This window comes from Camelina sativa, chromosome 17 (genome assembly GCF_030686135.1).
Source record: "Camelina sativa cultivar CO46 ecotype springtype chromosome 17, ASM3068613v1".
Classification (NCBI taxonomy): Eukaryota; Viridiplantae; Streptophyta; class Magnoliopsida; order Brassicales; family Brassicaceae; genus Camelina; species Camelina sativa.
In genome coordinates this window covers 4,804,177-4,827,105 of record NC_141896.1, presented here as the reverse complement: position 1 = coordinate 4,827,105, position 22,929 = coordinate 4,804,177, and the positions used below count along the sequence as shown (strand labels likewise).

At 33.3% G+C, this 22,929-nt stretch overlaps 3 protein-coding genes and 1 pseudogene across 3 annotated transcripts; 1 reads left to right on the top strand and 3 right to left on the bottom strand.

The window, feature by feature from the left end:
* Positions 1-2,126: 2,126 nt before the first annotated feature.
* Positions 2,127-3,203, bottom strand: LOC104755423 (protein S40-5). Its single transcript, XM_010477802.2, has one exon. It carries the CDS (start codon positions 2,907-2,909, stop codon positions 2,301-2,303), a length of 609 nt encoding a protein of 202 aa, XP_010476104.1. The 5' UTR covers positions 2,910-3,203; the 3' UTR covers positions 2,127-2,300.
* Positions 3,204-7,416: 4,213 nt separating this feature from the next.
* On the bottom strand, positions 7,417-8,283 carry LOC104755422 (uncharacterized; annotated as a pseudogene).
* A 630-nt stretch (positions 8,284-8,913) lies between these two features.
* On the bottom strand, positions 8,914-11,535 carry LOC104755421 (sterol 14-demethylase). Its single transcript, XM_010477800.3, has 3 exons — positions 11,077-11,535; positions 10,358-10,838; positions 8,914-10,109 (listed from the first exon to the last, which is right to left on the bottom strand). The coding sequence occupies exons 2-3, from the start codon at positions 10,829-10,831 to the stop codon at positions 9,117-9,119; spliced, it is 1,467 nt and encodes a 488-aa protein (XP_010476102.1). The 5' UTR covers positions 10,832-10,838; positions 11,077-11,535; the 3' UTR covers positions 8,914-9,116.
* Positions 11,536-19,001: 7,466 nt separating this feature from the next.
* On the top strand, positions 19,002-22,627 carry LOC104755420 (protein DETOXIFICATION 36). Its single transcript, XM_010477799.2, has 7 exons — positions 19,002-19,611; positions 19,874-20,505; positions 21,246-21,302; positions 21,419-21,657; positions 21,758-21,876; positions 21,966-22,052; positions 22,208-22,627. Exons 1-7 carry the CDS (start codon positions 19,297-19,299, stop codon positions 22,268-22,270), a joined length of 1,512 nt encoding a protein of 503 aa, XP_010476101.1. The 5' UTR covers positions 19,002-19,296; the 3' UTR covers positions 22,271-22,627.
* The last annotated feature ends 302 nt before the right edge of the window (positions 22,628-22,929 follow it).

Below are 22,929 nucleotides of genomic sequence, written 5' to 3'. Positions count from 1 at the left end.
TACAAGACGAAACATGAATTACATCCACTCCGAAATATTTATATCAAACATATTTTAATTATTTTTATATTTTTTTACATATACTCTTATGTCTTTTTTAAAAAAAACAAAAGTTATAATATAAATGCTATATCAAGTCATTATTTTTGGATACTCGGTGTACTAATCGGTTCTCAAATTTGTAACTCACACCGACCCGAAGCCGATAGTACTCGAACTTAAACCGAACCCATATATCGAAAATACTTAATAGGTTCTACTTTTCTAAACCCGTTTAACCAAACTTGATCATGTAATATCCCACCTGAACGGGTTACCCGAAGATCCAACCCTACTAAAAATATGTTTGCAAAAATAATCTATATATACATTATATATTGTAAATCTGATTACTAATTTAGCTTTTGAAATTAACCCCGCATGTACGTGCGGGTCCAAACCTAGTATCTCTTAATTCACTATCACGAGCCATTACGTTACGTATCAGCAGTATTAGATTAAGCCAGACTTTAACCCTCATTTTATGAATAATGTTCACTAGCCTCATCACGTACCATATTAAACTACCACAATTTGGGTACTTTAGACTTGCATGCTTAATTTCGTTTGTCCTTTACTCCATAAGAAGGCAATTACCAATATGTAATTTTTGGCTAACAAATCAAAATTAGAGCATTCTTATAGTCTTTCTACATCAAACAATGATTTTGGATTTGTGTCTATAAATGATAGGAATAAATTTAAAGGAATCAAATTATTGAGAGAGAGAATGTGGTGAATGGTGGAAGAGGGACTTTGAGATAAGAGTGGAAAGAGATGTGGTTGAGCCCACATATATGAATTTAGGCCATGATATTATTATAGACTTCTCGATCGATCAAATTCACTTTCAAAGGTCCTTTCTTGAAAAAGGCAAAGGCATATAATTCACAAAGTGATCAACATACATTTTTTTTGACAAAACTTCCCTCTCTTATGCTTTAACACAAAACACTCTCTAACTCGTGTCACTTTCTTTTGACCCCAACCATACCCTACCCCCCTCCATAACCTCATGTCCATATAATATGTCTCTAGTGTTGATACATACACATATCCAAAAAAAACTTATAGCTGATTTGGCCTGAACTGATGAGATCCCAAGCATATGTATATACACTTTTATATTTGACATATAATAAGTCTTTCGACTGAAGTAATACGTGTTTCTAGCACTAGATATACATCCTTTTAGTTAGTTTTATTCCAGAGTTCTATGATTACAGAGAGAATTAGTTATATCATTAATCTTTTCAAGATGTTATAACTTTCAGTGACGTCTGTGTATAATATAAATAAGAAGATGCCATTTCATGAGCAATCATGATTTTATTTGGGAAAAATGAATTGATAATACAATGTCTTTTTCTTGCTCGTGAGTGCCCCCACTTTGAAGTGGATTCTTTGGACAGTTTACCTGTGGACACAATAATGTTGCAAGGACACATCTGTTCTCATTTAATTATAACAAAACTTCCCTTTCATATCATATCAAATTATCACTTAATTAATAACTAGACCTAATATATTATTCATAATCTAATCGTTTACTATTGTAAATCAATATCGGTGCTCAATCATTAATATCCCCTTGTTACGTAGTACATGACATATGATGATTCATCATGTACAACTAAAAATGAACACTACGAGGAAGAAGATCACATAACTAATTATATTTATAGCTTAATTTTTGTTTTTGTATGCTAATTCAAAGTTTCGGAAATTTCTTGTTAATTCTAATCACTTATGTTTTGTCATAGTACTTGATATAATATATTCAAACTCGAAAGCAAGAATTCAGTCAAGTTCCCTCTCAAGAATTATTGCTTAGCATCGTAAGCTATCTGCTTTTTACTTTTATTTTATTTTTTGTCAAAAGCGTTTTATGATACTTATATAATTATAAACCTCCATTTTTCTATACCTTTTTGTAATGTTATAATGAAGACATTAAAACATTGAACAATCTTGAAATTACTCGATACAAAACAAGCAAAGAAATTTATACACAAAGCAGATGAGGTTCGTTATTGAAATTTTTCCCACAATTTAATTTATCAATCTGTAAAAAAAAAAAAAGAGCATTTGCATGGGAAGCCAATATATATAAATCTTATACATCTCAAGCTTGGGATTCAAGAAAGCTGCAAAAATTAACTCTAAACTGACAAAATAAGCAAATATTTTTCAAAGTTCTTTTAGTTGGAAGTTTTAAAATGTTTTTTTTTTCAAATTATATATTATTACTAACTTATTTATTAGCCGTAGAACCCTGTTTGACTCCAAATCGCGTCACGAACGCGCCTTAATTCTCGTCCTTTGAGAGTCCTCCCAACACCTTCAAACACCGACGCGCCTCCGCCTAGTCCGCCGCCAGATTTCCTGCTCCGCCGCTTTTGACTCTTCGCTAGGTACTCATGCGGCGGCATCATCATCCCTGAATCTTCCTCGTCCTCTTCATCCGACTCGTGTATCGACTCAACCGAGTTGACCCTATATATCTTACTCCAGTCAGGCACGTTCACCGGCGCCGAAGACGCCAACTGTCGCTGAACTCTTTCTCCTCCTCCTCCCCCTCCTCCTCCTTCTCCTCCGCAACGTATCTGATGCACGATCCTCGGCGACGACGACGCGTCCTCAAACGCCAACGACAAACCACCACCGACGCGCCCATTCCTCACAACAGCATCGCGTGTGTTCCACGCTCCATGAGACTCCAGCATCTCCGGGCTATGATCGACGGCGTGTGACCAGATGTCCTCCTCCGTGAGCTCTGGTTCGTCGTTTACGTTACCGTCACCGCAGCTGTAGCCGCTTCCAAGATACCTCTCGCTCTGGCTCATCGTCAGCTTTCGACCTCTTGCCATTGTTAAAGCTTTCTTTAAATCTCCAACAAAATAATCACTAGTAATTGTTATACTTAAATTACCTTTTAGATTATTATTATTAGTATTGTCTTAAAACATTCAGTATAGATTAAGTAATTAGAGATTTTGCTATAAGTTTTAAACGAAGCGAAATGAACGAGTATATATAGCATTTTAGGGTAAGCAGAAGAGTCCAAAAGAATGTATATAATTCTCAAATATACCACTATATTATAAACTTTATTACAGAAGCACCCCATAAAATTATATTTACATCTGATAAACCCTGGTTACAATTTCTATAATTTAGTGGTCCTTCTTCTTTTCCACCGTTGGATTTAATAAATTTATGAACCAACTTTTATTTTTTGGATGGAAAAAGTTTGCACGAAAGGTGGTATGCAATTTCGTGAATGTGTTTAATATTCTGCCATCTAATAAGTGCAAACGAATTTTTAATTTAGACCATCTCTTTTGTGTCTTTTGGTCATATCAATTATCAAATAAAGAATCTTTGTGATCTCATATCTGGGACTTCTGAAGAAATAAAGGGGTCTTTTTATAGAAATAAAAATAAGAAGGAGTAAGATCTAAATATTGAGAAATGTTTAATTTGATTAAATAATGTGGATAAGTAAGCCCTTCCCTACATTTCCCACACGTAACAGTTCACAGATAAACAATTTGGATACGCTGTAATAAGCCGAGACATGCCACGTGACGCGCTTTCCGGAGGCGCGTGTAAATCACTCGATAGTCTCTCTCTCTTTCATTTTTGTCAACTTGCCAAATTGGGGGGAGATGAAAAAGTTGCAATTTTAGATCGCTAGTTTTTGGCAAGAAAAAAAAAATTGTTCACGAGAAGTTTTTCTTTGTTCACGATAATTTGTAGCAAGATCAAAAAGTTAGCCTAAATGTCTCTGTGCAACTAAGATGTTCTTAGGTGACCAAAATTGATTGATTAAGAAAGATAACAATTTTTAAATTTTGGTGTTGTTGTTGTTGTTGTTGTAAAGAGTATAATGAACTTTGGCCAAGTTGAAGAGGATCATACATCTGTAAATTTTGATTGAGAACTCAGTGTTTAAATCCCAAGTGGAATCCATATATAATATAACTCAAGTATATATCACACTAAAACCATTAATTAATATATAATCTGTTTTGATTGTTGATCAAATGGTGTCGCAATTTAATTCAATACTAAAAACTTGTAGTAGTACTATAATTAAAAGCAGGTCTCCCACTTTGTGACGGTCTTATATAGTACAAAGAAGCCCCACTGTGTCCACATTGAACGGCTGAGAATGAGAGACACAAAGAGTATCATACATACTTCGTAAACATATCAGCTACGTACGTACGTACGTTCACGTTGTCTCTAAAATTTTACACATCTTTATTTTTCATTTTTAATTTCCCTCTTTTCAACCAATTATTTCTAATATAAAAAAATATATATATATATATATATATTTTTTTTTGAAAAAGGAGCAAAACAGTTCATCACGAAAAAATGACTTGAATGATTGAATCCCGTTTTAATGCTTGTTCTATCACGTACGTATGTAGACTCAACTAATTTTCTTCATGTATTTTTTCGTCAGTTCAATATAATGACGAGACAAAAGTATCAAAATTCTCTTTATGCCATGTTTTCCGTAAACGAACACTCTTTCAATTATGAATCAAATTGATAGTTACACAAAACTTTTGTCTACTTCTCTTAATTTAGATCATAGGCATAATAGATGAGAAAATATTTCTAGTGTTTGGTTTATCCACGTTTAGTAAGAAGATCAACATATGAGAAAAGAGTTGAATGTCTTCATGATATTCAAATATTATGTTACACACTGAAAGAATATTCCAACGTTTGTGAATCCATCACAGTCACATATATGATATAATTATAGATGAGTCATGAGTGGTTCCACAAAAATATTCCACTCAATAATGCTTAATTACGAGGAAAAAAAAGTTAAAAATACCTAAAATATAACATATAAGTAAAGATCACAAAAAATACTGAAAAAGATGATATAACAACATATTAAAAACAAAAAACCATGAAAATATCGATATAACTATATTACACGTCTAAATCAATGTAGGGATACAGTTTTAATTTGACGAACTTTCTTTTGCCCAATAATATGACGAGATTATTGGTTTTATAAGTCATGTAGTTGTCTTTTTAAGAGACGAACTAGTCGCTATGTTTACCCCACCATAGACCCCTACCACCTCTAGCTAGGGAAATTACAATAATCATTTAAATACGCTATTTATCATTTTTGTTGTGATATGATACAAATGACCCAATCCTATGCAATAAAATATTTACATCTATTTCTGTGTGAAATGCACCAAGCAATTGAATCCATCGTAGTCTTCTGATCAGGTCTACAGTTATAATTTTTCAGCTTTTATGAAAATGGCAATGGAAATTTTCTTATGTGGGATATCTACTTTGTAAGTTCAATTCTTAGACAAGTAGAGAGACTGCGTAACAAAACTTCTAAACCGGCAGAAGCGGGACAAGCTAGATTTCTTCTAGTTTTAAATGAAGTATTCAATTGTGAAATGGAATTTTTGGAGTTGGAAAATATAAAGAGAATAACTTTGATTGGCCAAGTGCAGAGCCGTAACGCTGGCCAAAGATTGGATCTCTAGATTCCATGGATCATTCATTAGCAACCAAAAAAAAAAAGATAAATTGTATGATATTTTATAACATACATTTTATAAAGAAACAAACAAAAACAAGTGACAAACGAAAAAGAAACCTAAAAATGGGGTTTCTAAAAAAAATATATATGCCATGTAGAATTCAACAATTTATAAATACTAGTATATATATGACGACAACAACTAAAAAGACATCCAAGAGAGGTTGCATTGATAATTTCCTTGGTCTCTAACTAACAAAATGCTTATTCTAAATCAAAATGGCAAATTTTGATCACAATGTTTGATTCATGTTGCACTAGTTTTCTAAAGGGTTAATTAAATAAATACCACAATTCTAAAAGTTATTTAAGAGAATAGCACAACAATTTTTTTTTACTAGGAGAATACCATGGGACCCACGTTTTTTGGGAGTAAAAAGACAAAATCACCCTTTTCTTATTTTATTGTAATGTAGAAATGAAAGATTACGTGAAATTTTTTAAAATAGCATGTAATATTTATATTTTACATCTCATTTATGAACCCAAACTGACATATAATTTCGTTCTAATTGTAAAATCTAAACCCTAACCATCTCATTTGTGAACCCAAACCGATATATAATTTCGTTCTAATTGTAAAATTTAAACTCTAACCATCTTATTTGTGAACCCAAACCGACATATAATTTCGTTCTAATTGTAAAATCTAAACCCTAACCATCTTATTTGTGAATCCAAACCGACATATAATTTCGTTCTAATTGTAAAATCTAAACCTTAACAATCTCATTTGTGAACCCAAACCGACATATAATTTCGTTTTAATTGTAAACTTTAAACCCTAACTATTTCATTTGTGAACCCAACCTGATATATAATTTCGTTCAAAAAACAAAAATAACATGATATTTAAACAAATAACATGTAATATATGTAATGGATATAAAAGTAATTGTATATGAAGAGAGAGAATAGATTGTGGGTCCCATGATAGTTTGTTAAATACTTTTCATTTTTATGGTATGTAGTGCATATACTCCTTTTCTAAAATTAAAGATGAAATGATTGAATAAAAAAAATTGGACGATTCAATGATTAAAGGCGTAAGGTAAATTTATTTATACATGTAACCTTTTTTTTTTTTTTGGCAAACCATTTATACATGTAACCATGTCCCAAAAATCATGGGAACACTTTGATCTAATGATTGGTTAAAAGATATTATTGTTTTTTTACTTTACATTGGAGGTTCAAATTCCAAACTGTGACAAAGTTGTTGCAAATGGTCGTCTTCGTAGGTTCCCCACACTAGACCAAAATCGTACTATCAAATTGCATATGTTGCCCGTTAATACTTCTATCATGAATGGAGTACGGATTATATATAGTCGTTGCGAATGGATTAATTATTACCTTTTTTTTTATTGATAAATTATCTTTTTTGTTACAACTTACAATGTTTAGAATCTAACGGATTTGATGTAGCTATGTTGATTATTTGTTTTATTGATAGTATTTTAAAATAACTTATAAAAAAACGCGTTGTTGTAAAAAAAAGAGGAGATATTAGTGTTAAAAACTTAATATTCTGTCATAAAAATAATTAAGGTGTTTTCATCTTAGTGTTAATTTTGCTCTATCGTAGTTTCTGTTCGTGGTTTCGGCTTTGCGATTACTATTTTTACTTTGTTTCATTTTCGTAGTTTTTGGTCTTTTTATCCGTTACTTATGTATTTTTGTAATCTTATGTCAAAAATTATAAATAATATAAAACCTAACATTCATAAGAAAAAAACCGGACATTAAACAAATTCATCACCTCATACTTTTCTTGCAACACATTGCATTAGTGTTGATGAACAATATCTCCATCAGACACAAACTCAAATCTCTCAGAATCTAATCTTATCATCTATAGGTTCCAAAGATCTCGCAATCTTTATTAAACCTTCACCTCTCCTCAGCCTCATCTCATCAATTCCTCCTACTTCTTTCGCCATCTCCAAACACTTCTCTAACTCATTTACATACAAGTCCATCTCCTCGTATTTTTCTTGCAAGGCAAGTTTGGCATCCGTGAACTTAACCCTAACCCTGTCCTCCCTCCACATCTCAGCCATCTGCAACATTTGCCTCTCCTCCTCAGTCTCGTTCCACATCCTCCTTGCATTCGCCTTCAATTCATCTATCCTTGTAACCAGTTCCTCGCACACTTTCTCCATTGTATCTCTTTCTCTTCTCAACCGATTCACTGATGATTCCATATTCAAAATCTTCTTCTTTAACCTAGAATTCTCAGCTTTAGCTCTTTTCATTTCTTCCCTCTCTTTGCTTAACTTCTCCTTCAAGTAGTCAACAGCTGGATCAGTAGTTTTTTCTCTCTCAAATCTTTGGTTTCTTATGAAACACGATCCATACTTTTCGGCCTCGAGCTCTTTGATTCTCGATTGAGCCTTCCATAACTCCCCTTGAAGTTGAGGAACAAGGCTAATGTCTAGAACCTCCTCTTCTTGAAACTTCTCCCAAGGTTCAATGGAGTAATAAGTTCGGAGTGATCCCAAGTCCCACTTCGTTATGCTCTCCATCTACAGTATCGTGATTACGTACGCGAGTTAACCTAGGAAAATTTCAGAAACCAAACCAAATGAACACAAACCTAATAGATATATAAAGCGTTATGAGCGTTGAGAAGGAGGCTTTTGAAGCTTAGACGCAAGCTTCCACGCCGAGACTTGGATCCTTTTAATCGAGGTTGTCGAAAGAGATTACACGGAACAAAAGTGGGCGTTGTTGTCTCCAGTGACTTGAATATGCGTCGACGGATGAAAGGTGTTTTTTCCCGGCGATGAAGAGAGAGTCAGAAGACGTTCATAAGGGACACGATGACAATTCTGATATTTAACCATTTTATGGATCTAGATATAAAATTTATACATGCATTCATATACACCTGCGTTTACATTGTAATGCAGAGTATTAAGAAAGAATATGAAACCATTTAAAACAATGATTTGGCACCAGATTTGGTCTCATTACCTCTACTAAATTATTAGTCCAAGATATTCACTACAATCAAATATTTTCTTCCTAAAATAGAATTTTACCAATTAAACAAACTAATGTTTTGGTTACTTTTCATTTTTGAAAGATTCTTTCTAACAGGATTTGTAAAAAAGTTATCTGTTACGTTTTTTAAGGCATGCAATTAGACTTGACTCACCTAATCTTTTTGGTGTTCTGCAATTTTAACAGATTTGAGTTTGATGACCTTTGTATAGTTCACTAATGAGACTATCCGAGTAGTGATTAAGCCCAAACCAAAATATAAATTACGCATAAATTCTCCATTTGAATTAGCACATTCCCCAGTTCCAACAAACTTAGAGAGCTTGAAAATAAAGTCAATTAAAGAACAGGAACAGTTGGCAAAGCAGAAGAATCATCCAAACAACAAAACTAAAACCAAAGAGAGACAAAAGCAAAAGCTTAAGGCAGAGGAAAAACCAAAGTTGTAATAACCTTAAACCTGTCTTCAAGAAAGCTGGCGCCGCTTGTAACGCACCATCACACTGCCTTTAACACCAACAACCATAGCGTTCCAGTCTATCTCCGGGAACGGTGAAACCAACTCAAGCTCAAAGTTCCTCAACAAATGACTCCATATGGCTTTGATCTGTAGGTAAGCAAACGGCTCTCCAAGACACCCGTGCCTACCTCCACCGAATGAAATGTATGAGAATGCTCCTGCAGCTTTGTCCTCTTCTCTTCCCGGGGAGTATCTTTCTGGGTCATAGGTGTCCGGATCTTTGAAGATATGCGGTAACCGGTTGGCAAATGCAGGCGAGGTTGCAACAATGTGACCCTTTGGGATATCATATGTTTTCCCATCCCGAGCTGTCACGCTAAAATCACTGTGTGAAGCTCTCATGAGCATGATCAATGGAGGGTGAAGCCTCAAGGCTTCCTTAATGCAGCGGTAGAGAACATCCATCTCGGATAAGATATCGTGATCGATCTTGTCTCCATGTTTGGCAATCAGGTTCTTCTGCTCATCAAAAGCAGCTGAGAAGTACTCTTTGTATCGCATCAGATAAGCACCAGTCCACGTGGAAGTGATAGAGCTAGTGTGTTGTCCTGCAAACAGAGCAGCAATGAGCAAACCAGTGACTTCAGATTCCGTTGTCTGTCTACCGTCTTTGTACTTTGACTCGATGAAACACTGCAACATGTCGTTCTCTGATTTGCCAGAGCTTTTTCTCGACCCTATGATCTTTGAGAAAATATCAGCAAGCTTTTCTCGTGCACGGTCACGACGTCTGTGAGCTGGAAGTGGAAGGTATGGGAAGAGAACACTGATTGGAAGCATTCCATTGTCAAGATCATGGAACAAAGCAGATACATCATCAAAAAGCTGGTCACGAACTTCTCTACCCAATAAACATCTACTTGCAGTCAAGATGATAAGACGCTCTAGCTCAACCTTCAGATCAACTTCACCACTCTCTCCCCATTTCGAGAAGTAATCCTGCCACGAACAACGACAAGTATTTTATATATAAAACTACCAAAAACAAAAAAGCACACAACAACACCTCTTCAGTTGAAGATTATAGCAGAGAATCAGATCCAAGTTTTACAAAATGAATCCCAAGTATATGGCTTTAGTAAGGTATTAAGGAAGCAGAAGCAAGAAAGGTGAACCTAATTCATAAACTCACTCATATCTCATAAGTGCAAGTAAAAAAAAAACAAAAGGGACAAACTTTGATATACCTCAGCTTCAGTAACCATCATATCCACATAACCCTTCAACTTGTTGACTCGAAGTGCCTCAGTGAAGAACCTAAACTGCTCCTGACGAACGGAATAGTCAACATCGAAGACAACACCAGGACCAAAAGTAGGCACATTGAATTGATAAACTTCCTGCTGGCTAAGATCAGATTCAGAAGCTTTGAAAAAATGAGCAGAGACTTCAGGACCAATGAGAAAGGTGATCTTTTTATGAACAAGATTGACAGTGAAGACACTACCAAGCTTAGGGTATTCCTCTCTAAGCATAACAATAGGTCCTTTCAAGAATTTGATAAGACTTCCGATCAAAGGAGGCCAAGCTTTAAGAGTAGGAGGAAGACGCTTCTTCTTGGAATCAGAAGTGAAGAAAGAGAAGATGAGTTTGGCTATGACAAGTGTCGCCACTATAACCAAACCCGTCTTCAACAATTTGTTCTCTGGATCCGATTCCATGTTTTAACTGTGAAAATCAATCAATCAAAAAAGATCAAAATCACAGAGAGAGGGAGTGTCACAGGATTCAGATCCAGATTGGTTCCGATAGAAGCGTGAGTGATCTAATCTAGGTAAAAGGGTTTGTACAGTAGGACGAGAAACAGATCAAAACATAGAAAAAAGCTTAGAGAGAAACCACAGTAAGAACAAAAAAAAGCAGAGTATGATTGGTTTTAAGAGGGAGAGCGAAGAAAGAAGCTTACTTTGATGGAGGATGTGATACGATGATGAGATGAGAGATGGCGCGTGGCGACGAGCGAGCGAAGAAAAACACAAAACGGGTCTGTGTGTGTAGATTTGTGCTCTGCTCTCACAGATGTGGAGAGAGAAGAAAGTGTCGCTTTCAAAATCTCAAAGGCTGAACCTTTCCTCTTTACCTGATTCACTCTTTTTACTCTCTGATTCTGTTTTTTTTTTTCTTTTTTTTTTCTATTTATTTATTTTCGATTCTTTTTTTTTTTTTTTTACAATAATGTGATTGGATGGTATTTTCGATTAAAAGTAAAACCAACGGCGATAAAATCAAATTGGTAAAAAAAAAAAAAAAAAGTTGATATATAGTTACTTTAGAAACTAAGAAAAAAAACTTAACTCTTATTAGTATTACTTATTCACATTAATGATTATTAATTACTGCACAACACATTAAATTGTGGCATATTGTTGTGTCAGTGTCACCAATCAAAGCTTATATGTCTAAGATATGCATGTTGACACTTGACAGAACTGAGTGAGTTGGTAGATAATGGGGGGTACGTTACGTAGTTGATGACAATTGGAGTCTCATGGCTTCATTAGTTTCGGATTCGATCCACTTCAAACAACACTAATGTGCAGGTGGACAACAACAACAACAACAACATTGTGCATGTGGACAACGATACTATTATAAAAAAAATAATACATCGGATAAATTTTTGTGTAATGACTTAGACGGAGAAAACAAAGTAACTCAAAATATTTTTTTTTAACTATATTAGTATTATAAAAGAAGAACAACAACAAAGTGACCGAGTCGTAGTGAGCTCGTGGAATATTTCCTGAGATTTATCTCTGACCACAACTTTATATTATAACTCCTTTGTAGGTTACTAGTGCCGAGTTGGGTTAAATTACAATTAAGTGTGTGTGTCGAGGAACCACCACTAGCAATCCTTTTAGATAACATCTATATGTTTTACGCACACGGGATTCTTACAAAAATTTAACTACACCCAATACCATGAGTAATCCGGTTTAGCTTTTTTCTAGGCTTCATTAGATCATAACACTATAACAGAAAGGATTTAATAAAGCAAAAACTAAATTTAAAATCAATAAATTCATGGACGATTGTTTGTACAATGTTCTATCATCCTACTTTTTAAAAAACCCACCAGTCAAATCACAATAATCAATACTTTTACGTTCTTGAAATTAATTGACTATAGTAATGCAAATTTGCTAAAATTATAAACACTTTAGTTACTTACTAGTTAAATACTTACATGTTCTAATCATCTACTGAAGTACGTTTCAATGTTCCATTTTATCAATTTAAAATGGTATTCAATTAGGATATTCTTTTTCTGTTATTTCATATATTAAAAAAATGAATGGTATTTCTCATCTCTTTTTCCTCAGTTAGTGTCTCACAAGTCACACAACTTAGATTTTGATACTTTCTAGTTTCTTAGCTGTCACTGAAAAGAGCGAAGTATTTGTATTAAACTATTGATTATCAAAGATGGCTAAGCTAAGGTACTCTAATATAGTGAAATTCAATCGATGACTAAATCATTCCTGATGGGAACCATCTCGGAATATATCGTTATATAAACAATATTGTATGTGATAAATATGCTGTCAATTTTTGTGTGGCAGCAATTTGCTATCAATTATAGTTCAACTTTAAAAACGTTTTTGTTTATATATCCTTTATGGAAATGTGTTTAGCACTGTAGTTAGTACTACAACAACTCTTTGCGCTTTGTTTCTGCTCTGCAATCCTCTCATTTCACGGCCAATATTTCCCGATTTTGTCTCTTGGGCTTGTTTAATATTAAGGCCCAGTTATTATGTTGGGCCTGGTTCCGTTTTGGATTCTCATATCCAGAAAAATTCAACAATGTAGAGACTCTCTTTTTCTCCACCTAATTTCCCATCGAATCAGTCGGATTTCCAACGGTTCTTAGACTCGGGCCACTCGGCACTGATCAGTCCAGTTTCTTACATTTTTATGGCTTAACGGTTAACATAACAAACCACGAGAAGAAAAGACAGCTCGGTTTATTCTATTGTACTCCTACCTGATTAGAACCGGACACAACCACTCTAAATTATTTAGTCGATTGGTGTTTTTTAGATCGCACCGGTACCATAACGATAGGTTTATCTTATTAGTTCATGATTCTTGAAAAACTTTTATTATACATATATGTTCATAGTGAGGCGCATACCAGATTTTGTTTATCAACGATGTATGTTTTCAAATTTAAATATTTCATTTTTGTATGCACGGCCAAATAGTTTTTTATTATAGTTTGGTAAATCTAAAGCGTCAATGCGTCATACTCTAAGCTTTCTTTGTTGTTAAGGAGGTCATACACTCATACTCTAAGCTTGCTCCATACATGCTTATCTTTAATACCTATCAAAACAAACTTTTAGGATCACCAAAAGTAAAAAGGAATATGGTAATATGCAAGCTAATAAGATAGTTTGATTCTTCTATGAGGAGATCACATGGACCATCTTTTTAAAATCGATTCATTTCAGTGGATGATTAACTTAATGACAACAATCATCATGTACATGCGAATAATGTATCCTAACGGCCCAACACTCAGATTGTATATAGCAGAGAATTAAGAAAAGTACTGGAAAATAATTAGACGAATAAATAGCTGTCATGGTTTAGCTCTTATTAATTAAACACTAAACAAGATTATCTTGTATCAGAGATCGTCGATGAATCTATTTAGCGTAATAGTTCCTCCAAACACGAACTTTTTTATTCATATGCATTTTCGAGATTCAGTAGATTAGAAGAATAAACAAAACAAAAAAAGGGTATGAAAATGGCCCTCGAACATTAAATTTGTGAGTATAACTAGAATAATACTACTAGTTAAGCTACTAAAAAAAAAGGTAAGCTGCTTCTTTTTGTAGAGTAGCGTATGAAATAACTAAAAATACATCGCAAATCTCAAGATATCGCTATATATATATATTCCTCAAAATATGTGTAATTAATATGCATAAATCTAATTAGTATTTATAGATACTATGCAATCCAATAAAATATCTAGCAGTGACTATAAAATACAATCCTTGTGTAACACTTATATATATTAGATTAATGAGATGTTGATATTTAATTATATATATATATATATTTTTTTTGTCAACAAAAAAATTAGTTCAAACGAGCCAATTTGATGGGAAATCGTTTACAAACAAAATATGGTACGGACTTACACGTGTTGATATTTAATTATAGTTTTAGGGTTTTTTATTTCGGCAAAACCGATTCTTAATTACCAAACTAATTAGACCTACTGAAACTGATGTGCAAATTAGCCAAATAAGTGATAAATCAAATCCAGTTGTAACTTCAGCTTTATTTTGACGTTATGAAATAAACCTTCAATTATTTTGAAACCTTTTCAACAAAATGTATGTTTTATAAGGGGAAAAAAAGAAAGTCAACTATGAACCCCGATCTTAGCAGAGTCAAAAGATGTTATTTTGGGATTTAAGACCATCTTTAGTCGAGAACAAAAAAAAATATTTCTTTTTTATTATACATATTTCTTTTTTATTTATTTATTAATATATGTATCACTGAGTAACTGACACATGTCTTTTTACTCTGAGAAACGTTTCTTCAGATACTCCACCAAGCAATAATTTCTCTTATTTTTTACTCTCTCTTTCTTTTATTAAATTTTTAATAAAAGCAATTGCAAAAGCAATCCCCACTAATGATGCTCTAAGATTCTATGTACAAGAACTCTCAAATGGATCTTGCTGCATCAAATGTATCCCACCACACACAAATGTTTGAATGCACATTTAGGCTCCCTAGTTTGATCCTACAAAGAGGTAACGTAATTAGTTTTGTTCCACGTCTCCGATGAAAATTTTAACTAATTTTTTTTCCATACAAAAGGTATTTGCTAAACACTCATAAAAAATTGGTCTACAACGATATGGTCATTGTTAGTATATTACTACTATAGTATAAATATAATTAAACAAAGACTACTATTTAACACTTCTCTGCTTCGCGCTCTTGCTTACTCACACATAAGTATGTAAATGTCACTTTCATTTAAGATTTTCCGAATAAGCAAGGGACAAGGGATATGTGTTCATATTAAAGAGTCATAGCACCAGTCGTCTCAATATATATTTTATACATATATAAGATTTAGGGCTACACACTTGTGTCATTACATGCATCATATGATTCATATCTGTTTATTTTCTAAACGGAGTTTATTATTACTTGTAACTATACGACTCATTTGTTTTTAAACTATTATTTAGTTTTCGTCCATTTCATTTTATAAAATGTTTTCAAAGTTGTTAATTTCATTTCATATGATTAAATTTTTTTATGCAAAAATAAAAATTTATTTGATGATTTTTAACATTTATGTTTTATTATTACTTGAATTATTTTTGTCATATATATATTAAATGATGTTCTTAAGTAAAAAAATAATAATTATACAAAAGTAACATATACTATCATTTATGTCATTTAAATTTCTATGTGCAAGAATATCTCTTATAGTACATAATTTAAAATAAATAAAAAGTTCTTAGAGAAGTGACATTGCTAGAAATTAGAACTTCTTTTAACGTATAATGGAAATATATATTAAAATGACATTCTATCACGAGGAGGATATATATTGGTCGATTTAAACTTGGTCAATTGTAATTACCACTAATATATTCTGAATACCTTGACGATTTTTTTTTGTTTTTTTCTGAGAAGTACTTGTCAAATCCTCCAAATAATAATATAACTAAAACATATGACACTTAATTATCACTAAACAAAGTTATGAAAACATTAATCACACCTAACACTACGTACGCGTATGACGAGCTTCATGTAGACCCTCCGTGTGCTTACGGCTTTACCTGTGGAAGTTTGTGACTCTGTAGTCAATAGTCAACGTAATTTGACGTCGATCAAAGTTTGTCTCTGTGAATTTTTAAAGCACGAGTTTGGCATGCCCAACGACGCCATGATTTTTCTATTTCTCAGCTACTTTAAATTGCTAAAAAAAAGAAAAGAAAACAAAAAATCCATTTTCGGCTCTCGCTAATTTATGTATTTTATACTTTTTAATGTTTTTTTTTTTTAACCCTTTTTTACTTTTGGAAGGGCTGTCACACAAGTTATCGAAATACTATAATTTGTAAATTGAGTTATCATTACTTATAGAATTTGCTTAAGAGTAAACCGGTATAATCTAAATTAGTTATACTGATTTAGTTTTTAGAATCACATGTAGAAATGTACTGGTATGAAAAGAAGAGCCAGAAATCTAGAATAGATTAATGGTTTCTGTTGGAAGTTCGATCGCAGACGGGTTGCAGCTAGAACATTTTCTTTGTCGGCAACCCATAAATCATACTCACACTATGTTTTTGCAGATCGGATTGTTACATTGTAGATCTCGTTATGTACGGACATTTTTTGGTTTAATTATATACAAGTTCTTAAAACATTAATTTGCGAATTGATTCAAAATTCATTCGTTTCATACTAAAAGTAAATGCTTTTTGGCTAGCTAACATTATTTTTGCTTTACAACTTTAACTGATGATGACGGATCGAATTTATATAAAATCATGAGCATGCATGCATGCACCCATCATTATTGGTTCGTTTGTATAAGTATAATCCTACCAAAGAGTTAATTGTCAATTTCCTCTTTTGACATGTTTCAGTTTCGTTCTTGTTGTTGGAGTTGTTATTTCTTTTAGTTAGATATTCAGTAAGAATGGGATATAAATAATAATTTGCAAGTTACGTGTTGTGGAAACCATATCCATACATACTAATCTTTGTAATGTACTGACTCTTATGTTGGTAGCCTATATTTTATTTTCTCTTCGATCTCATCCATATATATTGCCTTTAATCAAATTTTCAAATATAATGGGGTTCTTTTTTCACAAGGAAATTGACAATTTGATAAAGTGTCCAACGACACTCAGAAAAACAATTATATATTCTACATATATATAAAATACCCTTTTGAAACTATATATCTTTTAAGCTTTATATTATAAATTAACAGAAATTAGCATTAGAGGCTGAATATTTTTTACCTAGTCGGCCTATCGTGTACGAGAATTAGTTGGAATACGTTATTTTTTTTCGTCAATATATTAAATATATACATAGATAGCCATGTGATCATCGCAGAAATATCAGACGAAATACTCGTTGGTTTTCATAATTGGCACGATGCAACTGCCATATTTTCCAACGTATCTTAACTGTAAGCATTTGCAAGACTTTATTATATCTATGTTTAATGTGATGTTGTCTTTAAAATCTGTAAAAAAAAATAAAGAATATAGTATTCGCCGTCTTCGATTAGCTAGTTGGATTATGAGATCGTGACTTATAAGAATGAAAGTTGTAAACTGAAGTTTAGGACGAAAATGAAGATCAAATCTACATCAACAAGTTCCAAAGATTTTTCATTTACATAAAGAAATTAAAGGCACGAAGGTGGTTTCCTTGCTATCATATTGCAGACATTCACATAAAAGTCGTGGACGAGAAAAGCAAGATTATGTCAAAATTAACTAATTAAGATATAAACAATCGGGGATGCTCATAATAAATTTTAAAAGTCACGTAATAACTGGACTGGAGTTGCTTTAGTTAAGAATACAGAATTAACCACGTTGACAATTTTAAAAAAATTTAAGCTTTTCTGGCCCACGGTCACGTAAGATACGATACGTACGTACGACGCAACTGTAAAAATTAAATAAAACTAGAAAGGTTCCTTTTTGATTTTGGGAAAGGTTATTTCATTGCTTTCTTGATTGCGGAGTACTGGTGTGTGTGGACTTTATTTCCGGGAGGGAGGTACAACAATTCACGTGTTCTGCTTTGTTTTCCGCATCCGACGTTTCATTCATTCCATAGAAAAAGACCACTAGTGTTGTTGTTCACAAAAACTAACAATAAAAACCACAAGTTAATTTTCATCAATCATCATTATCAGTTAATCATTATTGTTATCATTAACAGTAATGAATACTTTTTAATAATGAGTGTGAATGGTTACAGTGGTTAGGACGGACAAATCCATCTGCGGACTGGACCGTTTTTTATTTACCATTCAGCAAATATAGTCCGTGGTGGTGCGGTCCAAATAAAACAGAGATAAGACTGCTGCAGACCAACTGCGAACCGGTTTTGCTTACAAATAGAGTTGGTCCGCAGCGGTCTGTAGATCATCCCAAAAATAAAGTGGTCTAGACCGTAGATGGATTTGGCCGCCCTGACCGCAATTACCATTCAAACCAAATGTACTTCGTAGTTGATACGACAATTTTTTTTTGAGAGAACCTCACTGGTAAACGGTGACCATCGACGAAGAGTTAAATGCTGTGAATATAGTTTGTATGATAAAATTCGATCAATGACGTCATTTTTAATATGAAAATAAATAACATGCATGGTCATGTCAGCAGAGTTGTAATATCTTTGTTTATTTATATATATGAAATTTTTAACTAGTTTATATTTGCATTAAAGTATATGCTACACCACATACGTTTTTAGCTAAGCTTAATGAATAATACATGTGATTTAATTGTCTTCTCTTTTCTTTTTGACAGCAAATTTAATTGTTTATTTATTTCTTGAACTTCATGGATTTGCAAATCTATATATGTCAATTTGCTACACTAATCAGGCTTATCCCACTATAATCAGTCAGGCTTGTGTAGACTAACTTGTTTCCATGTACTAGGTCATATCTGACTCATATTCTTACACGAAAGAATATACTATAAAATGATCCAAATATTTAATTATAATTACATTTTCACCTAAAGAGTCAGATACGATTAGGATTGGTTGACACGATGTGATAATGCATAGCCTTATTTTGTGTAAACATTAAATACTATATATATATTTTTTCATGAAACAGATATGATTATTAAAATAAAGGAAAAAGGGTTGTTTTCTTCTTTTTTCAGCTTTCTTTATTTCTTCTGTTAATTAAAAAAATGTAGACACGGCAAAATCGCCTTTATATTACAGCACCTCTCTGAGCCAAGACGCAGAAAGATACAGACCAAACAAAGATATAGAGAGAAAAGTGTTCGTAGATTCATAACTTTTTCTTTTTTTTCTCTTTCTCTTTCTTGAGTAGAACAAAAAAATGGGTACGGAAGCTACCACCGCCGTGGACAACCTTCAGCAACCGTTGCTGGAGTCAACGAAATCGGAAGTTGACTTCAGGATGGAGAGTGTATTAACGGATACACATTTGTCATATTTCCGGCGGATCTACTTGGCGGCGTTGATCGAGATGAAGTATCTTTTCCACTTGGCGGCTCCTGCGATCTTTGTTTACGTTATCAACAATGGCATGTCTATGGTCACTCGTATTTTCGCCGGTCGGTTAGGAAGTATGCAACTCGCAGCTGCTTCTCTCGGAAACAGCGGTTTCAATATGTTCGCCATTGGTCTCATGGTACTACTACTACTACTATTTACATTTTTCATTTTCTTTTTCATTTCTCTTTAAATAAGTTTCACATATACAAAAATATACATAAACAACAGATCTGATGAAAGATTGAATCAAATATTTTATTTTACCGCATATTAAACCAGTTCTTTTAAAGTTGAATATTATGATATGAAAAATAAATAAATAAATGAAAAAAATGAAAAAGGTCTTCTTTGTTCTTAAAAATCAAGTATCTGACCATATTTGTTTTCCGGTGACATAGCTTGGAATGGGAAGTGCAGTAGAGACACTATGTGGGCAAGCGCATGGAGCTCACAGATACGACATGCTTGGAGTCTACTTACAAAGATCCACGATTGTTCTTGTCCTCACCGGACTTCCAATGACCGTACTCTTCATCTTCTCCAAACCTCTCCTCATTTCTTTAGGAGAGCCAGCTGACGTTGCATCAATGGCCTCAGTCTTCGTATACGGTATGGTTCCAATGATCTTCGCTTACGCAGTCAACTTCCCGATCCAAAAGTTCCTCCAGTCGCAGAGCATCGTGACGCCAAGTGCGTACATCTCAGCCGCTACACTCGTCCTCCACTTAGTCCTTACTTGGCTCTCAGTTTTCAAGTTTGGCTGGGGCTTACTTGGTCTCTCCGTAGTTCACAGTCTCTCGTGGTGGATCATTGTTTTGGCTCAGATTGTTTACATTAAGATCAGTCCAAGATGTCGCCGGACTTGGGTTGGTTTTAGCTGGAAAGCTTTTGATGGTCTTTGGGACTTTTTCCAGTTATCTGCGGCTTCCGCCGTCATGCTCTGCCTTGAATCTTGGTACTCTCAGATTCTTGTTCTCCTAGCCGGACTTCTTAAAGACCCTGAACTTGCTTTAGATTCTTTAGCAATCTGGTAAGTTTTTTTCCATGTTTTACATTTTAGTTTTTATTTCCAGTATTTTAACATATCAAGTAGAATACATAATGTGCCAAACATAAAATATAGAAATACGTACATACAGCCGAAAATAGATAAAAACCTTTATTTTTGGGTACTATTAAAATTTTAGAATACTTCCAAAATTTTAGTTCCTTCCATGAAATGTAGCCGTAATTGTTACAATTTTTTTTAAAAAAACGTGGATGATTTTGTTTAGTATAGATTTAAGAACAATAATCAGAACACTGTGTCCATAATGGTATTGTGCTGTTTATCATTTGTCCGATCAAACTCTTCAACTTTTGGCTAGTTTTTGGGAATCTCCTTTTTGAGAAACAAAAAAAGTCACGTTAGTCTCAATGTATGTTTGCGTTAAAGCCAAAATCAGTGTTTTATTTTGGACGTTTCTTACTAGCTCTCTTGAGAGCGTAAACTTCGTGTTGTTTTCCTTGATAAACAACGGCATGCACTTCTTGTGCCTTGGAAAACTCATAAAGTATCGATAACTTCAAGACCCAACTTGGAGTACTAGTTTATTACAGCGACTTATTTTAAGGATTTGATTATTAAAGTGTAGTATATTACTGACTCCTTCTGAACAAGAAACAAAAAGTTTATTACCGACTCTTTCTTATGACTTGGTCATAATAATAATATACTACAAGTTCTTATTACTCTAACTTATCTTACTTAATTTTTGTTTTTATCTGCAGCATGTCTATTTCGGCAATGTCGTTCATGGTGTCCGTTGGATTCAACGCAGCTGCCAGGTTGGTTAAAAAAACGTTTTCTATTATTATTCACACATGTGGTAATAAATAAATAACACAAGTTAATTACAAATGGATAATAACTACTAATATTTTAAATTTATTTGTTACTACAGTGTGAGAGTTAGTAACGAATTAGGAGCTGGAAATCCAAGATCAGCAGCATTTTCAACCGCGGTAACTACGGTGGTATCATTTTTACTGTCATTGTTTGAAGCCGTCGTGATCCTCTCATGGCGTCACGTCATCAGTTACATTTTCACGGATAGTGAAGCCGTTGCTGAAGCCGTCGCCGAGCTCTCTCCTTTCTTAGCCATCACCATTGTTCTCAACGGAGTACAACCTGTTTTATCTGGTATAAATACGGCAAAAATATAATTCAATTAGTCGATTAGTTGTGATTTGTGAATGAATGATTCAATAATTGAATTTTGTTTATTTTTGGATAAAAACAGGTGTGGCTGTTGGATGTGGGTGGCAAGCATATGTGGCTTACGTTAACATTGGATGTTATTACATTGTGGGGATTCCTATTGGTTATGTTCTTGGTTTCACCTATGATATGGGAGCTAGGGTAAAATTTCATTTTTACATGGTCTTATATTATTAGTTGAAGTGGTGTAAATTTTGAAATTAAATTAAATTGTTAATGATTTGGTGCAGGGAATATGGACAGGGATGATTGGGGGAACACTCATGCAAACTATTATCTTAGTCATTGTCACTTTCAGAACTGATTGGGATAAAGAGGTATAATTTACTGATTACCATTTATATCTTCATTTTTTTTTTTTGTGCAAGCTTATATCTTCACTAATACAACAATTTTAGTAAGTATGTTTTGACTTTGGGTTCATTTGTTTATTTATTTGAGGATATTTATATTTTTTTGGTTTTTAATTCAGGTGGAGAAGGCGTCGAGACGATTGGACCAGTGGGAAGACAGCTCTCCGCTACTTAAGCAATAAAATAAATAAATTGATCTTTTCAAAATGAAATTAAATCTTAGGGAGAGTTGGAGGTCCATTATATATAATTTTTTTTCTGGTTTTCCCCAAATTGATTAAAAAAAGAAAGATAAAACCCTAGTTAGTTAATCAAGAGATTCGATATGCGGATCTCTTAATTAATTAATGAATTGGAAAATCGAAAAGTTTTCAGAGGGGGTTGGAGTACGAGAATTAAGAACGTGGTCAATGTACATGATTTTGTAAGGAAGTAAGAATGATGATATGTTGATGTATTGTGTGGAAGAGTGAAATTTCTTGTAAACGTTTCTTGTGTATGGATCAAATAATGAAAACATATATGGCTGTTATGGTCCACAATTATTTCTTGGTAACCCTACAAAATGTGGGAATTTTTACATAATTTTCGTCACTCATATAATTTTCTTACGTAATAGTTATATGATTTCAAGTGGCATGTTTTTCCATTTTGGTGATTTTGCATTTTGTTCCGTGGTGTTACAAGTTGGAACTACTTACTATTCGTTTATAACTTATTTTATTTTATTTTAGTTCATCTATCTGATCCTATTTGTAATATGTAAAAACTTATATAATTACTCTTTCTCTTTTCCATATTATCATTTATCAATTATGTAATCTGTAAAATAGTATATGTT

Coding starts and splice junctions, on each gene's coding strand:
- LOC104755423 (XM_010477802.2), bottom strand. CDS start 2,909: ATGGCAAGAGGTCGAAAGCTGACGATGAGCCAGAGCGAGAGGTATCTT.
- LOC104755421 (XM_010477800.3), bottom strand. CDS start 10,831: ATGGAATCGGATCCAGAGAACAAATTGTTGAAGACGGGTTTGGTTATA. Junction 10,110..10,357: donor TGATGGTTACTGAAGCTGAG/GTATATCAAAGT, acceptor TGTTCGTGGCAG/GATTACTTCTCGAAATGGGG.
- LOC104755420 (XM_010477799.2), top strand. CDS start 19,297: ATGGGTACGGAAGCTACCACCGCCGTGGACAACCTTCAGCAACCGTTG. Junction 21,303..21,418: donor GGATTCAACGCAGCTGCCAG/GTTGGTTAAAAA, acceptor TTGTTACTACAG/TGTGAGAGTTAGTAACGAAT. Junction 21,877..21,965: donor CCTATGATATGGGAGCTAGG/GTAAAATTTCAT, acceptor GATTTGGTGCAG/GGAATATGGACAGGGATGAT.